This window comes from Salminus brasiliensis, chromosome 3, assembly GCF_030463535.1.
Source record: "Salminus brasiliensis chromosome 3, fSalBra1.hap2, whole genome shotgun sequence".
NCBI classification, from domain to species: domain Eukaryota; kingdom Metazoa; phylum Chordata; class Actinopteri; order Characiformes; family Bryconidae; genus Salminus; species Salminus brasiliensis.
In genome coordinates, this window is record NC_132880.1 from 23,283,510 (window position 1) to 23,301,479 (window position 17,970).

A 17,970-nucleotide genomic window follows, 5' to 3' on the forward strand; every position below is an offset into this window, starting at 1 on the left:
AAGGTCAGAGGAACCAACATGCACTCATTGGGACAGTAGTGGCTCAGCGGTTAGAGTGCCGGGCTGTTGATGACAGGGTTGTGGGTTTAATACCCAGGCTTGGCAAGCTGCCACTGTTGGGCCCTTGAGCAAGACCCTTCACCTTCTCTGCTCCCTGGGCACTGCAGCAATGGTTGTGGGCACAAATGGTAAAATATGGTTGTCTTGTCTTGTCTATGATGAGTCTCCTTGTAGATCACTTTGTTAAAGGGCCCATATTGTGAAAAAAACATTTTTTTTTTTAAGTGTAATACATACTGTTAAAGTTTAAAAACACACTATTGCCTCCACAGTTCACATAATCCATATATGTAAACAAACCAATGTCCATTGTCCCCTGCACATTCACCGTCAGCTTATAAGGAATGTTTAAACCCAGACTGTTTTGGTTAAAGGTTGATTAAAAATACATGACAGCCAATCAGTTGCACACATCAGTGTTAAAGTCGTAAAGTAGTCTTTAAGTAACAGCCCGTTTAATTCTAATGGAAAGAGCAGAGGTAAGAAAACCTGGCTTGTTCTGGTATATAAACCCATAACATTGTCATAAATTGGCCTAAAACTAATTTTATATTTGTACCAAATTGAATGCAGTTAAGGTCAGAGAGACCAAATCTTAAATGAAGCTCTGGAGCACCACAGGTTTCACATTAAAGTCAAATCTGTTAATTGATATCGTTTGACATCTATACATTCAATCGATCAATCAACCAACCTATAAATAGACAAACTAAAACCAAATCTTTGTTTTCTGCTGGTCCCTGGTGGATGTGATATCGCATTCAGCCTAATGAGGGCAGTGCTGTGCTGGTCCTCAGTCTTAATGGAAAGACTCAAAAACTCAACCCAAATTCTTGCTTGGTTTCTAATCACCTTGCTCTTGTGGGCAGACAATATACGTGTAAAGTATGTGCAAAGTATTCCTCTTGAATAACCAGTAAATAACCAATAACCAGTAAATGGTTTGTATATTGCATTTTATCACAATCCCCCCTTTTCAGCATAAACTGGGGGGCCTGGGTCTTAGATGAAGCTTGCATTAGCTTTACCCTCAGCAATCACAAGGCTAAGGTAGTTTACACTCCCAATTATGTCATTCTGCTCAGGTCTGAGAACCGTACTGAGCATATCTCAACACAGCAGCATAACCAAGAGTTAGCATGTTAGCTAATGTGCCTGTCACCTCATCCTTTCTTTTGTCCAACCGAGTGCTGCGAATCTCCCATTCTACAACCTCTTATTGGATTCAGACGTAGGCACTGGGAAGGCCACTGAAGAACACTGACTTCATGAAACCAGTTTGACTTTGGCTTTGTGACATGGTGCATCATCATGCTGGAAGTAAACTGCTGGAAGATGGTCTAACTGTGGGCATGAAGGAATGAACATGGTCAACAACAATACACAAAGAGACTGCAATATTCAAGCAGTTATTGGTATTAACAGGCCCAAAGTATGCCAACAAAACCTTCCCCACACCATTTAATCACCTCCACCTCCACCTGGACCGCTGGCAGGTTGGATCCAAGCATTCCTTCTTTTAACCCCAAATTCTGACCCAACCATCTATGTGCCTCAGCAAAAAAATCGAAATTCATCAGACCAGCCTGCGTTTCTCCGGCCTTCAGCTGACGTGGTCTTCTGCTGTAGCCCATCTGTGTCATGGTTAGACGTGTCAACACAGTTGTACAGTGTGGTTATCTGCTTTACTGTGGCCTTTCTGTCAGACCTCTTTCTGACCTCTCTCATCAACAAGGCATTTCCATTCACAGAACTGCCGCTCAGTGAATGTGTTTTCTTTATTGAACCATTCTTAGTGAACTCTGACTGTTGTGCTGATCTAGACATACTCAAACCAGCCTGTCTGGCACCAGCAAGAGTACTTGGGCGAAGTGTAGTGCTGAGAATTGTGGTCTCCACACTCATTTTTGTATTTAGTAGTATCTTAGCTTAGAGGTATCTTTCAGATTCTAGTCAATCTTTCGGATTCTATACAAACTAGCTATTGAATTGGGTTCATTTATATCTGTGTTCATTTATTATAGTTTGTCTTACTAAATGACAGCAGTTTAAAATTTCTACCGCAGTCCAGTTTCGAAACACTGGAGAGAGTTGTCTGTCCCAACCCCTCCTCCCTATACCTACAGCTCGAGCGGGTTGCCAGTTCAATCATTTTTACAATGGCAAGCGATGACCAGTCATATTCTGTAAGATGATCAGCAAATGTATACGCTTGAAATGTAAAATTATGTAGATTTTATATAACTCTGTCACCTGTTAGCTAGCTAGATGCCCACTGCTCCTAAAATACACTCTGGACTTACTACTTTACAGATCCCGACAGCGTACTGCTCAGTTTAACAGATAACATACACAATTTATTTAGAGTAATACCGTGCTTTTTTCCTTGTTTTTTAGTTTCCACCTGATGTAGACCTCAGTAATGTGCATTGCACTAACCTTCTGGACGCAGGTATATCATCAGGGCTTCAAGTCTTCAGTATTAATTTGTTAGAAAACTCATACCCAGATCCTCCATTTGATGTAGTTATTGTTACTCATGAAGCTTTTTAGACAAATGCCGAGGCTTTTTAGGTTTTTAGGCTGCAGCGCAGCTATTGCTATTGAGTTCTGTATCTTGCAGCCCGGGGTGTGGGAATAGGACTGGGGAATGGGCAGTGGGTGGGATAGGATGCTAGAACACAACCAGATTCCCGTGCCATACCAGACAATTCAAAGACGTATCAGGAATATATATTAGACAATTTCCTGTCAGGAAATCAGTGCTTAAACTTGTATGTTTCTTTAATATCTGATGACAGAAAATAAAATCCTTTTGGACCTTTAAGTCTTTCCCACATGGTGAGGTATATGATTTATTCATTCAACAATAGTACCGTTATCGGCCGCTACGCAAAGTATCGTTATCTGTATCGCAACAGAGAAAGATGGATCGGTGCATCCCTAATATTTATAAGAATGAGTAAATAGTGCCACATGCTGGTGAATGCAGAATGTCTAGTTAGATATAAAATGCAGTCACGGGTGTAAAAGTCTTAAATTTTAAAATGATGTTTAATATAACACAATAAAAAACAAATTCAGAAAAACACAAATTCAGATTGGAACAATGGTTGGTCTACAGTATACGCTTTTAAATTTAACAACATGATATGTAGCCACACAGATTACGGCTAAATTGCCAGAAAAACACTAAATGTGCACTTTAATTATCATACTGTTATGTATTTTCCTTATTCCTCCATAAATATCTGTATAAAATATCACACAATAATATAGACATTTTTAATTGCAAAATGTGCAGTTATACAGAATTATATACAGAATACAGAAATAGCTTATAATTATGCCAAATTATTTCATTAAATGTAATAAATAGATTTTAAAATTACAAAAAAATGAGCATAAATACTGTGAAGTGTAAACAAATCATGAATACAAAAAAAGATTAAAAAAAAGATTATTTAAAAAAAATTACTGATTATCTCAACATTGCCACAAATGCAGTATGGTTGGCAATCATCTCTTAACAAGCAGATATGGTTTGCTTACAGCAGCATAATCCCTGTTAATATTTTCATAATTTATTACTTGTTTTTTTAGGCTTTTTTAATATTGACATATCTATTCCTAATGATTTCTTAATAGAAGGTAAAATCTTGCCTTTGGACTTCTTTTCTCCATCACTAGTTGGCAACTGCACCTCATCAGGTAGTTTTGGCTTTGCCCTGGTTTCTCTCTGTCTGTCTCTAGACTCTGAGTTGCTGCGTCTCCTGGATTGCTGTTCATTTGAAAGACCCCGAGCTCTTCTGGACTGAGGTTCCTCTTGATAGTCTGAAGGAGAGTATTCTTTTGCTACTCCGGCTCCATATTTTGGCTCAGGAAGGCGTCCTTGGTCAGTTTCACAAACCCTATTGAGCTTATACTGTCTCGGTAGTGAAGAACTTCTTTGTCTTGAGTTTCTCTCTAGCTGTCTGCCCCTTTGACTAGACGTGGAAGGGTCTTCACTCTCTCCTAGAAGCTGCTGCTTCACTACAAAGCTTTTTGTAGATGCTCCCACCACCTTGACAGTTTCGCCATCCTGCTTGATTGTTACACCTAACTTTATGTCTGTATAGTACTGGACTCTCTTCCGAATATCCACTTGTTGGTTAAGATCGTAATCATTCAAGTGTATTTCTTGAATGCGCAAACTAGGTGCAATGTTCTCAATGAAGGACTGGAGTTTTCGTTTGGCTTTCTCACAGTCTTTTCCCAAAAATGTGACTGTCGTTACATCTTCATGATCTTTTAGACTCATCTCACAACCCCAGACCACTTCAATCTCCTTGAAAAAGTTCTCCTCGTAGATGAGTGCATAGTCTAGGACATGTTTGTCCACCAACAAGCTTGCTTCTCTTGGCTTGGAGGAAGGCCTATTATGAAAAGTATAATCACTGTAGTTGGGAGAACTGCTGGGGGACCCAGCTGAGCCTGGATCGCCATATACAGGAGACACCGGCTGTCGCAGCTTGAGACTGGCAGAAGAGACACCTAACAATGGTGAAGCAGCATTGACCATGGGCCTCCGGCTACCCGCATGCACTCCATTGCTCATTACACGACCATGGTTTGATGAAGGTCTGAAGGCAGTTATGGGCACCAAATGATTAGGCTCCATTTGGGAGACAGAAGCAGAAGGGTATCCGTTGGAAAGGGCTGAAGGAGATGTGTTTTGGGATAGGACGTCTTGGACCAGGAGCTCAGTTAGTTTTTTACGTAAAAGCTTCAGGCTGAGAAAGGATCCCTTTAACTGGAGGATGCCTGGCCTGATTTCTGTTGCCTCAAAGCCATTTGACCGCAGGAGCAACCAAACATCTTGTGGCTTTGGGAACATGCTCATATTTAGTTTGGTTTTAACTGGCATGTCCACCTGAAACAGCACACACGCACACACACACACATTCAACCACAATTTAAACAGAAGCATGGCTCTGAGTTTACTTAATAAATGGCGATAGCCGTAAGTTGTACTGCATGTTTTGCATACTCAGATCAATTAGTGTCTAATAAGTCTGTTCCATAATTATTAGCACCTATGGTAAAGATAATTATTGGCACTGATGATAAAAAAAGATATGGAATCTGTACACTGTGTACGTCCTCCATTTCTGCATATATGTCTTGCATACATGTAGCACTATATTGCTTCTAAAATATAATTAAATTTATTAAATAAAAAATGTTACATCTACACTGCCTATAGAAAGTTTATACCACCTTTGATATTTACTTTTGTAAATGGACTCAAGGTCAATATAATTTCGCTTTTTGTTTTTATTTATTTATACGATTTTATAAGCGAGATATGTTATAAGAGTTTATAAGTGAGATGTTATAAGTGAGAAAGTGATTTCTACAAAGTAAAGCAAATTAAATAAAAATATTTAATATGTAAAAAAATAGACTGCACAAATATTGACTCCCTTCAAATTGACTTCCCTAGTTTAACAGAGGTCCAGGCAAAAAAAAAACAGAGATCACCAAATGTGTCTCAAGTGACTATAGTATAAAGACACCTGTCTGAAAGCTCCAGTCACTGGTTAATCAGTATTCCTGGCTACAAATACACCATGAAGACTAGTGAGGGAGGCCACCAAGAACCTATGACTACTGCGCACCTCATTCGCCTCAGCTGGGGTATCTATGGGAGAGCTGATAGTCAACCTAGAGGAAAATAAAAGCTCGTTTCACATTCACCAACAAACACCTTGGTAATTAGTTGAAGACAGGGTCCCATTATATCTCACTAATTCTGTATTTCAATAAAAGAACATCATACTAACAGTCAAACATATGTGGTAGTGTGATGGTGAAGGAGTACAGTCACTGCACTCAGGTGATCTCAATTTCAATAATTGGGAGACTACTAGCAGCAGTTGCCTGTTGTATTAGGTCTGTCACTTTAAGGGGGTCAATATGTATGCAATAATTTATCAATTTGTTAATTGTTAATAATTAATAAATGAATTGATGACATGATTACATTTAGAAAAGCAATTAAATGAACACTTTTGATAGGCATTGTAGGTGTACGTTTTTGAAATATATAAAAGTTTTAATTAAGCATTAATTAAGTGTCTTCAGTGTGTTTACGTCTGTGTGTTGGTGCTTTATACGTTTATGTACTTTAGAACCATGTTGTTTTACTGCTGTCATGTGACTTCTCCTGTCCTGGGGGGAAAGTACTGACAGCAAATAAACATGAGTCATTTGGCTGAGCCTTGCTTAGTGTGTAATTGTTCAAACACAGTACAATAAAGTCATTTTGTTCATATGTATAAATTCAGCGTCTGCTGATCACATTATGGGACATTTTGGGTCTGAAGTCATGTGTATGTGTGTGTTGTGTATTACCTCAGACTGGTGAGCTCTCTGGACATGAACAGGATAGAATTTGCTGTCCACTTCCAACACATGATTCCGTTGCAAGACTCCAGGAACTAACACAGAGTATTATTGGAAAGAGGAAAACAAGGAAGTAATCAATAGTTTTAAAGCTGACTCTCTCAGATTGGACTGTACTTGACCCGAAGCTATGAGCAAGAAAGGTTAAGGCTAAACCACAGCACGTGATTAGTGTTATTTTATGCCACTATATCAATTCTATTTTATTCATAACATCTAGCTCTTTATAGTTCATGTAGGTCAGTTTATGGCTTTTAAAATCAATGTAAACCAGGGTTAATGTACTACTACACCCTTTAGGTTAATCTTACCGTTATCTGATTCAAAGACAACATAGGCCTGGTCTGGGGTAGATGTCGGAAGTACTGTTAGAACATCTGCCCCACTGTTACTGCGCCTCTGGAAGTGTATCTTCAGCTGGTCCAGCATTCGGTCATCAAGGTCGATAGCTGGAATTCCAGACACTTTAATAACCGCTGGATTCATTCTGACATCAGTATTACTACGGGAAAGGGAATGATAGGGGTTATTAATAATATATGTATGAACTGCTGATTAGCAGAAATATTGTAGTAGTTTCATGAGTTACTAAATTTATAGATTTTTTGTTTTGTATGTTTTCTCATTCATGTATTTGCAAGGAAATAGTTCTACTTTTAATTCTTATTCAATCCTGTTTTGGGTTCATTTTGTTTCTGTATTTGTGTTTCTTACTTTAAAGATTTAAGGTTTATTTTACATGATCTAAAAAGATATAGAAGGTAAAGATAAAAATGATATAGAGTATAGGTTACGTTCATATATTTAAACTGAAGTGACCCTTTTGTCTAGGCCACATTCAAAAGAGCCTTAGGCTGCATCCAGAAACCCCAAAAGTTACTGCCTTTTCTTACTGACCCTCCTCCTCTTCTGACGCTTGTCCAAATACAGGAGGAGACAAAGGAGAAGCCGCTTAAATTTTCCCTTGAAGCGGCTTCCAGAGGAGGATACATGAGAGTACCCTACCCATGAAGTCTTTTAAAGATAGATAACAACTAACATGCTCCCCTGCTTTTTGCCACCTGGCTTATCGTATTGGAACTGAGCCTAAATGTTCCTTATGCAGTTAACACAACCACAAGTATGTTCAGTAAAACTGTATCAATGGCCCTATTTCTAACAAGTTGTTCTTATTAGATTTTATATATATTTAATTTCTATATATGTAATTTACAATTAACCCAGTTAAGCGGACCGAATTGTCGTATATGTGCTGCTCTATGCAACAGCTGTGATTGGCTGGGCAGTACTAGGGGTGCCAGAAAGTGGGTGTTGTAATTGGCTCAGTAGTCAACATCATATAAGTGTCGGCTCAGTGGTTAGAGCTCCGGGCTGTTGATGATAGGGTTGTGGGTTCGATACCTGGGCTCAGCAAGCTGCCACTGTTGGGGCCTTGAGCAAGGCCCTCCACCCTCTCTGCTCCCCGTTGGCCCCCCAACACCCTGGGTGTGTGTGTGTGCTCACTGCCCCTAGTTCACTACCACAGATGGGTAAAATGCACAGGACATTTCGCTGTACAGTGACAAATACGTGCACCTTAAATCTAAAAGGGATCAGCTGTGCCATTTCCCCAATTACTACTCCTTCTTTCAGGATAGGAGAGGAGGAGTAGTAAAAATGTCTGCAATCAGCCCTAGATTTGGGACAGCCTAGTCGCGCCTACTGTGACGCAATCGGCCTTTGAATACAGCCTCCGAAGGATGCAGCCCCTGAATTGGGACACGCGAGGAGTGTCACTAGAGTCACTTCAGCCTGGTTATATGAACGTAGCCTTTTGCTGTTTTTTTTTTTTTTTGTTTTGTTTTTTACTAAAGTTAATTTAGTCTTAACTTAACTACTGCTTAACTATTTAAACACCATTATTACATGTATTATTATTTTATTAATGATAGTGTTTTAATATTATCACTCTAGCTCCTCCCCTCACTTGCTCAGGACTACTCTAATAAAACGCTGCTAATTCGTAGCACAGTGGTCAACTGTGCAAAAACCGGCCTCGGCTAAATTCAGTCAAGTCTACATTCTGGTTCACTTCCATTCACCCGTCGAGCCTCATCTGATAAAAGTTCAGGTGGTGTGCAGGAGTTTTGCGTTGGGCTAAGCTTGAGGTGAAGGTAGGTAGCTAGTTATAACTCGGTCGGCAGAACTGGAGCCGCTACGGCGCAGCTAGGGGGTTAGAAACGCTGATGTTCAGAGTCTTACCTTCATGTGTCCGAAATCCAGAAACACCGAAACCGTCGAGGAGAGAAAGCTACATTTGAGTTGCGCTTCGTAAACTGAAAGCAAAAGTATGGAGAGACTCCCTCGGCCTCCCTCCTCCTCCTCCTCCTCCTCCTCCTTCACCGAACTTCAGCGCCTTTAGCTCCGCCATCAGGACACTGTGTGTTTGTGTGTAGTGCAGCGGCTCTGCATGACCCGCTGTGGTATCGTACATGTGTTTTACTCGTGTTTATTACACTGGCTGTACATTTAAAAGTGCATATTATTTACTTAATGACATTTACAACCTTTTTACTGTTTTTACTGTTTCTATTCATTCAGCTGTGTATTTACTACGGGTTCCTGTAAAGTCAGCTTGTTCCACCGGCCGCACTTTCGTTGCTTTGCCTCAGTATTGGCTGGGCATACTCTTTCAAGGCAAGTTATTTCACACTAACTTTAGTTAGTTTATCAATTTTATTAAATAAAAGATTATTAGAAGATTTATTTTTAAGAGTGTACTCATTTGTACAATCATTTATTATAACCTCCTCAAAAATCAAATATGAGCTCTGAGCTCCTTTTGCTCATAAACAGTAATGTTATAAACACGGCTCTTTAAACTCGGTCTTAAACCCCTTCCAGTAAAACTGGAAAAAGTATTGTACACTGACAGCACTAGAGCTCGGGGCTATTGATGACAGGGTTGTGGGTTCGATGCCCGGGCCCTTGAGCAAGGCCCTTCACCCCCTCTGCTCCCCGGGCTCCGCAGCAATGGCTGCCCACTGCTTCAGGCACATGCACTCACCCTCACTGTGTGTGTGTTTACTGCACTGATGGGTTAAAGGCTGGTTACCGGTGAAGCCAATTTCCATCTGGGTCTAACATAAATGGTGAGAGTAGTTGGTCAGTGTGAAGACCAGGGGTATTTCTACATACACACCTTCAGACGAATGTAAACGTACAAACACAGCTGCGATTGAGACCAGTGTTTAAATGCTTTAATAAGAATAAAAGCAGGAGTCAAGTGTACACCCCACCCCCCTTTCACATTTTAAGGCTTAAATGTCTTCTTGGAAATCCAACTGGACGCTGGCCTCCTGCAAAGCAAAGCAGAAATGCATTTCAATGAAAATGTCATTGTTCTTTAGGGAGCTGCACATTATAAGCCCCAGCCCTGCTGAACAGTCTGTTTTTTTTTTTTGTTTGGTTTTCCCACCTACTAACATTTACTTCAAATCAACTTGCAAGCAAATGCATAATTTGCTTACTGGTCCAAAATGGCTGTAGGGGCAGCTGAGGCACTCACATCCGGACCCCCACACAGTTTTCAGTTACACCACAGCTGCACTAAACATGATGGCATTCAGTATATCCTGAGAACCTGAAATGGAATCTGAAAAAAACGAAGAAAAGGTTCAGTTAATTCTTTGTCCAAAGCAGAGGTCACGAATAGGCAGACCGCATTCCAAGTCCAGACCTGGGCGCAGTCAAATCCGGACCTGGACTGATGACCGATACAATATTAAGACCCTTTTCTTTTTGACAGTGTTGACTCAGTGGTGGCTCAGCGGTTAGAGCGCCGGGATAACGATAACAGGGTTCGATTCCCGGGCTCGGCAAGCTGCCACTGTTGGGCCCTTGAGCAAGGCCCTTTACCCTCTCTGCTCTCCGGGCGCTGGAGTTGGCTGCTCACCGCTCTGGGGGTGTGTACTCACTGCCCCTAGAGCACTAGTGTGTGTGTTCACTACCACAGATGGGTTAAATGCGGAGGACACATTTCGCTGTACACTGTACAGTGACAAATACGTGCACCTTACCTTATTTTACCCAGCATAACTTTTCTAGCCTTTACAGTACATGCTTATCAGCCCAAGCATCTACTGTTCTCTTCTTAGAGCAGGCCACTTAAATTGACTGCTCAAGTTACAGCGTTCTGAGAGTGTCTCTCAGAACGCTGTAACTTGAGCAGTCAATTTAAGTGGCCTGCTCTAAGAAGAGAACAGTAGAGATTTAGCTACATGTTTATTCGTCACAGAGGCGCATCTAAACCAGTATGTCTCGTGCGCCCCAAGACCAAAACGATTAAAAGCAGTAATGTAAAGCGCCACTGAAGTTATTAAGCAGTTTAACATGCATATTTTTTCCAAAGTATTCAGTTTTCTCTCAATTTATATTTTTCTGTATTTATCATTTGTCCAGTTCAGTGTAAAATGTCCATAGGACACTAGGTTACTTCTAAATACAGGATATGGCAGTTAATCAAAATGCAAGTTAAGACAGATGTTCTGAACCTTGACTTCAGTTAGTTACTCCAATTGGACTTTATTGAACTTTAACGAGATACCCCTGGTCTAAAGCCATTCATAACTTTGCTGTGGAGAGAACACCATAAAGACCTATTGGCTATCTCTCACATTTGGGCTTAAGGGGAATGCCACTTCTGCATAAGGATGGGGCACTAAATGGCTAAAGACTAAATACTTGTTTTCAGCTACATATAAAAAAAAAATTAAAAAAAAAAAAAAAAAAAAAAAAAAAAAACTTATCTACATTGAACCATTTTTTACACCAAACTCCAATCTGAATGACTTTACATTGTAGCTGAATTTGTCAACTTTTCTGTATGTTAATTCTGCATGTTGCATAATGGCCATGCATTCATTGCACTCCCCCTATGTTAATCTTGTTTTTCATTTTCTTCTGTATTCATTAAACAGTGCATTTATTTTATTTACAGTTCCTGATTATTCACCCCATCCCCCTCCCTCATATTGATGCTCGTTCATTGCATTTATTCATTTGGCAGAATAATACAGAACTTTAAGTTTTCTAGTTTCACCAAAAAAATGATTTTAAAGAAACAACTAGAAAAACAATTTCAGTGTATTTGTATGAGGTTTCTATAACCTTTTGTGGACAGAACACACACAGGCCTCAAACCACCTCAACATCTCTGTAGCAGACATGCAGGAAAGGGCAGAGTCACAGCAGACCCAGCCTTGCTGATCAGCCTGCAAACACATTCACCTCACAAGGGTCGCGATATATGACTGCAGTATACCACAGTGTGACGTTACGTCCACAGCAGCATGAACAAACCATGACAAGCTCTTCTGTGTCTCTTTCAGTAGTTTTCTTAAACAGCTGTGTTCACTGATTATTCTGTACTAGATCAGAAAGGGGAAAGAAAATGAAGGCATTCTCATGCTGGTAGAAGATGATGCTAGTCTACACCGCTTTTTGTCCTCTAGAGTTGGGGAACTCTCATCTGCACACCTCAGTTTTGTGTTCTTTTGCTCAGGTATACCTCATTCAACTCACCTGTTAACTGCCAGGTTTAGTAGGAGTGTTAGAGCAGGGAACCCAGCAAACTGTGCTGGACTGTGTTGGACCTTAGACCACTAGCTCTACTCTAGATGGACAAAAGCTACACAGACAGAGCTGGGCAATATGACAATATTTTATCTTAGTGTGATAAATTTTATTGTATGCTTTTCTAAGCATATGGAGGATACTGTTAGTGCTTAATAAACACTGATCAGCTGCAGGTTTCATTAATAACAGTAATTAGACTGGTTTATTTAGATGAAGAGCAGATGTTGAATACAAATCACTGAATTCAGTCTCTGAACAGCAGTTTCTAAGAATCTGTCGCTACTGATATTTTTAGTCTGTGATCACATGTAGTGATAAATAGTGAAAAAAGTATTAAAATATTGATATTGAATTTTACCATATCACCCAGCCCTATGCAGGCATGTACATGATCAATGCTGCTCAGCTGCTGTGTACATTACAAAACTGTAATGTCAACTGTCCTCTTACTCTTAATTGAATATGTAGATTACTGCCTCTACTGCAGCTCAACAGGGAACCCAAATGGTTCAGTGGACAAATGGGACACTTACCTCTGTCAAAACCCTTGCAGAGTTTGGACAGCCATGACCCAATCTGAAGGGGAAAAAAGAGAAAAAAAAAATGAACAATGTGCTTTGCTGTGAAAACTGCTTAAAGCTGAAGAATCTCAATGCTTGTACTAATCAAGTAAGAAGTCAGACAGACCCAAACACAGAACCTGGAGCACAAAAAAAAAACCTGAAGTGAATTACAGCATCAATGTAGTAAACATTTCCTAAGCTCCACTTATACTATAGTATTTTTGTACTAAAAGTGTTCATTATTCAATTGCAAATACTGATATTAATTGTATGAGGTTTTCATAACCTTTGTATGGACAGAACACACACAGGCCTCAAACCACCTCAACATCTCTGTAGCAGACATACAGGAAAGGGCAGAGTCACAGCAGACCCAGCCTTGCTGAACAGCCTGCAAACACATTAACCTCACAAGGGTTGTGATAAATACCTCTAGATCAGCCGATGCACTCCACCCAGTTTTCAGTTACACCACAGCTGCACTAAACATGATGGCATTCAGTATATCCTGAGAACCTGAATTGGAATCAGAAAAACAGAAAACGTTCAGTTATTTCCCAAAGTTGAATTAGCCCAAAGCGGAGGTCACCAAATAGGCAGACCACATCCCGGGTCCAGACCCAGATGCTGGCCTATCCGGACCTGGACCTATAACTGATGAACTATTAAACGCCATTTCATTTTGACAGTGTTTATTTTTGCCCAGCATAACTTTTCTAGCCTTTACGGTACAGTTAGCAGCTCAGGAGACTCACAGAATAATCTATTATAAAGATCACACTGGGTGCTATTCCGCCAATCAAATCTGTGCATTATCATGAGAGCTGCAACTCGAGCGAGTGAGAGGAAAGTTAATTCTGTGATGAAAATTAATGCTGTAAAAAGAATTGTTCTGGGCAATATGACAATATGATATTTTATCATATCGTGAAAAATGTTATCGTGACACACGACATGCCTTTCTAAGCATACTGAGGATATTGTTAGTGCTTAATAAACACTGATCAACTGCAAGTTTCTTTACAAATTGTATTTAGACTAGGTTAAAATAAACCTCAAATTCAGTGAGAACATTTAGTGCATTTTACAGAACAGTGTAAACTGACAGTATTGTTTAAATATACTGAACTATGCATTGACTAACATTATGGAGGTTCCGGACCTTGACTTCAGAACATTTTCTATAATTGGACCTTATTAAATTTTAATGAAATACCATAGGCCTAAAGTGACCTACAAATGTAGGTCAACACCAGAGAGAACACCATAAAGACTACACAGACATACTAACATGGCTAACAGTGGACAAAATGCAGTGGGCTTCCAAAAGTGGGACTTAATTATTAATAATATATATATATATATATATATATAAAAAATTCTCTACAATGAACCATTTTACACCAAACTCCACTCTAAATGAATTTACATTATAGCCGAATTTGTGCATTTGTCTATGTTAATTCTGCATGTTGCATATTCATTACTTTCTCTGTATATTTTTTATTGACCATGCACTTATTGCATTTTTCTCTATATAAATAACAGTACTTTATATCTGTATTTTTCTTCATCTGTATTCATTAAAATAGTGCATTTACTACATAATCCTGATCCATTTTTTTGGCCCTTTTCTGCATACACTAGCTGCTGGTTCAATGCCTTAATTCATTTAGCAGAATCATACAGAACATAAAACTGAGTTATCTAGCTCTACTTAAGTCCTCAAATGACTAGGAAATCAATTTCAATGTATTTGTATGAGGTTTCTATAACCTTGTGTGGACAGAATACACACAGGCCTCAAACCACCTCAACATCTCTGTAGCAGACATGCAGGAAAGGGTAGAGTCACAGCAGACCCAGCCTTGCTGATCAGCCTGCAAACACATTCACCTCACAAGGGTTACGATATATGGCGGCAGTATACCATAGCGTGACATTACGTGCGCAGCAGCATGAACAAACCATGACAAGCTCTTCTGTGTGTCTCTTTCAGTCGTTTTCATTAACAGCTGTGTTCATCGCTTATTTTGCTTTTGATCCTCTAGGTCAGGCCTGGGGAACTCCCGTCTGCAGATTCCTGCATAGTTCATTTTTTGTTTTTTGCTGCTCAGGCCTACTGTGCTGGACTTTGGCACTTGGAACAGAGTCACATTGTAAGACGCACCCTTGCAGAACAGCCGGCACATGGCTTTGATTTTATCTCACAATGAATTCAACAAGCTGTAGTTTAATCCGGTGCTGCTGGGTGACGCTCAACAGTGAACCCAAATGGTTCAGTGGACAAATGGGACACTTACCTCAGTCAAAACCCATGCAGAGGTTGGACAGCCAGGACCCAATCTAGGGGGGAAAGGGGGAAAAAAAAAAAAAAAAAAAAAAACCCTGAGCAATCTAAACGCTTGTACTAATCAGTAAGAAATCAGACAGACCCAAACATATATTAATGGGTGGCACTAAACTGTAGCCAATTTCTGAATGTTTTTGCAGCTTGGTGTCCATTTGGACTACATGCACCTTGACTGTGCTTTAACCACTTCAAACTCCTTCATTTTAAGACATTCTGCCATCCATCAGCTAGGTCACATTTATTTATTATAATAAAAAAAGGATCAGCAAAAAGAATGAGCTTGAACACAAATATAAACAAGCTTATTGCATTAATTAATTTAGCAGAATTATACAGAATGTAGAACTTTAAGTTCTCTAGTTTCATCAAAAATGCTTTAAGAAAATAGTTCTCAAATGACTAGAAAAACAATTTCAGTGTATTTGTATGAGGTTTCTATAACCTTTTGTGGACAGAACACACACAGGCCTCAAACCACCTCAACATCTCTGTAGCAGACATGCAGGAAAGGGCAGAGTCACAGCAGACCCAGCCTTGCTGATCAGCCTGCAAACACATTCACCTCATATGGCAGCAGTACACCACAGCGTGACGTTACGTGCGCAGCAGCATGAACAAACCCTGACAAGCTCTTCTGTGTGTGTCTTTCAGTAGTTTTCTTAAACAGCTGTGTTCACTGATAATTCTCTACTAGATCAGAAAGGGGAAAGAAAAGGAAGGCACTCATATGCTGGTAGGGGATGATGCTAGTCTACAACGCCTTTGATCCTCTAGAGCTGGGGAACTCCCATCTACATCTTTTGCTTAGGTATACCTCATTCAACTCACTCGTTAATTGCCAGGTTTAGTAGGGTGTTCGAGCAGGGAACCCAGAAAACTGTGCTGGACTTTGGCCCTTGGACCCCTAGCCCTAGTCTAGACAGACAAAAGCTATGCAGATGGGTACATGGTCAATGCTGCTCAGCTGCTGTGTAATAGTTCTAAGGCAAGTCTGTAGGATCATAGACTTGATAAAACAATGTCAACTGTCCTCTTACTCTTAGTTGAATATGTAGATAACTGCATCACAGTGAACCCCAAATAGGAATCACTTACCTCAGTCAAAACCCATGCAGAGTCTGGACAGGCAGGACCCAATCTGAGAGGGGAAAAAAAGGGAGGGGGGGAGCAAAATGAAAATGGCCTAAAGCTGAACCATGCTGGTACTCAATACAGACCCAGACAAAGAACTCAGATCAGTCAGCACAAGCCCAACTTCCTGTTCTTGCTCATTAGACTAGACTTTTACTTAATTTATGACAGAAATAAGGTTCCATGCCAAAAGTATATATTCAAAAAGTAGCATTTAAAAATGACTTTGGTTTAGGCTTAATTATGGCAAATTGGATGCAAATTAAAAGAATGAATTAGAATGGTTGGTATTCTACCATTTTATTTTGACCACTTTTTGTGTTGGTGTATTTTTGCACTAATTATGTTCATTATTCTAACAGCTTGGTTTCCAAATATGGACTACATGCACGTTAACTGTGCTTTAATCACACCAATCTCCTTCATTTCAAGAAAGTGCCATTTCCATCAGGCAGGTTTCTTTTAAAGACAGCGACCAGCTAACAGGATGAGCATGGGCACTAACATAAACACGGATCTCCATCGCTTACAACAAAAACTGAAAAATAGTATTACTTTATAACCTATAAAGCAAAGGCAGCAAACTGCTCCAATCTTATGAAATCCACGTGTAACATTGTGCCTTACTCACCTTCCTCACCAAGCACGTCTTCCACCACATTTCAGTCTGACGGGTGCAAATGATTCATTAATCAGAAGAATAAAGGGCTTTAATGCAGTCTAACCCGCATTTCATCAAGCGGCTTATATACATAAACTCCCAAACTACCCATAGCACGTGGTTTTACATTAATTCATTCAGATTAAAGTTTTTCATCGCTGTCCTCCTGCTACCGCTCTGGTCTGCACGGCACTCTCCACGTGTTCTCCCCATGTCCGCACTGCCCATGCGCAATAGCCACTTCCTCTTCTGACGGAAAAGCGTCTTGGGGTAAAAACCTTGGTATCGCCCCCAACTGGAGGCTGAGTGAGTTCTTTATTATTATATTATTCTTAATATTATCTTAGTTATATATCACACTACTTATGTATTTCCCAGGCCTTCGTTTAGTTTTTAGTTTTTAGATTTTATATATTTTATATATTTTTAGAATTTATATATATTTATTTTTTTTATTTATTATTTATTTTAAGGCACAAAAAGCACACTACCCTCTCTGCCCTGTAGATGGCACCAATTCACTATTTTCACTGAGCTGGGCTATTCTTATGAAGATTTACCTCTCTATAGCACGTTATTTTGTACTTTTCGATCTCAGATATACATATATTGTTTCAGTGCTGGTCAACAGACATTTAAAAAAAATTGACACGTGTTTTAAAAACGGAACAGACAAAAAATTTAATAAAAAATCTATTTTTTTTTTACCCTTTACAGAAATGACCCGTCGGGGACTCTGTACCTTTAAGTAGATGGGGCTGCTAAGTACATGTGAAGTGATCTGCTCATGTCCAGCAGAAGGTAGAAATACTACCTTACTAAATCGCGCCTCTTTCATGTGAGGCTGCGTCGTGAACGCGCACCTGTTGATCCACTCTTCATTCACAGCGTCTCATCTGCACTTAGTGGAAATGAAGAAGCTTTACTGTTTATTCTCCTTCTTGCACCTTCTCCAGCCGTGTGCTGCTGGTGAGTGATTTTTAATTATTTATTTCATTTTTTAAAAATATTTTGTAATAAAAAACAAAAAAGTTTTTACTTCCTTTACGATTTCGCTTACAGTCTCCAACACGACGCCGCTGTCGTTCCCTTAAGACCCAGCAGTTCACCCCTTAAAATGACGTCATTGTTATTAAAGT

General features: G+C 39.7%; 1 protein-coding gene, 1 long non-coding RNA gene and 4 other non-coding genes across 6 annotated transcripts; all 6 read right to left on the reverse strand.

Annotated features, from left to right (window-relative positions):
* Positions 1 to 3,168: 3,168 nt before the first annotated feature.
* Positions 3,169 to 8,823, reverse strand: rbm43 (RNA binding motif protein 43). The gene is made up of 4 exons (XM_072675610.1): positions 8,749 to 8,823; positions 6,819 to 7,009; positions 6,457 to 6,542; positions 3,169 to 4,972 (listed from the first exon to the last, which is right to left on the reverse strand). The coding sequence occupies exons 2-4, from the start codon at positions 6,991 to 6,993 to the stop codon at positions 3,638 to 3,640; spliced, it is 1,596 nt and encodes a 531-aa protein (XP_072531711.1). The 5' UTR covers positions 6,994 to 7,009; positions 8,749 to 8,823; the 3' UTR covers positions 3,169 to 3,637.
* Positions 8,824 to 9,724: 901 nt separating this feature from the next.
* Positions 9,725 to 17,065, reverse strand: LOC140551856 (uncharacterized). The gene is made up of 7 exons (XR_011979289.1): positions 16,802 to 17,065; positions 16,135 to 16,177; positions 14,990 to 15,032; positions 13,117 to 13,202; positions 12,657 to 12,699; positions 10,017 to 10,141; positions 9,725 to 9,845 (listed from the first exon to the last, which is right to left on the reverse strand). It is a non-coding gene; the product is annotated as an uncharacterized lncRNA (long non-coding RNA).
* On the reverse strand, positions 11,634 to 11,765 carry LOC140552641 (small nucleolar RNA SNORA9). The gene has a single exon (XR_011979558.1). It is a non-coding gene; the product is annotated as a small nucleolar RNA SNORA9 (small nucleolar RNA).
* On the reverse strand, positions 12,951 to 13,083 carry LOC140552640 (small nucleolar RNA SNORA9). The gene has a single exon (XR_011979557.1). It is a non-coding gene; the product is annotated as a small nucleolar RNA SNORA9 (small nucleolar RNA).
* Positions 14,441 to 14,572, reverse strand: LOC140552643 (small nucleolar RNA SNORA9). The gene has a single exon (XR_011979560.1). It is a non-coding gene; the product is annotated as a small nucleolar RNA SNORA9 (small nucleolar RNA).
* Positions 15,460 to 15,591, reverse strand: LOC140552642 (small nucleolar RNA SNORA9). Its single transcript, XR_011979559.1, has one exon. It is a non-coding gene; the product is annotated as a small nucleolar RNA SNORA9 (small nucleolar RNA).
* Positions 17,066 to 17,970: the final 905 nt, after the last annotated feature.

Coding starts and splice junctions, on each gene's coding strand:
- rbm43 (XM_072675610.1), bottom strand. CDS start 6,993: ATGAATCCAGCGGTTATTAAAGTGTCTGGAATTCCAGCTATCGACCTT. Junction 6,543..6,818: donor TGTCTTTGAATCAGATAACG/GTAAGATTAACC, acceptor ACTCTGTGTTAG/TTCCTGGAGTCTTGCAACGG. Junction 4,973..6,456: donor AGAGAGCTCACCAGTCTGAG/GTAATACACAAC, acceptor GTGCTGTTTCAG/GTGGACATGCCAGTTAAAAC.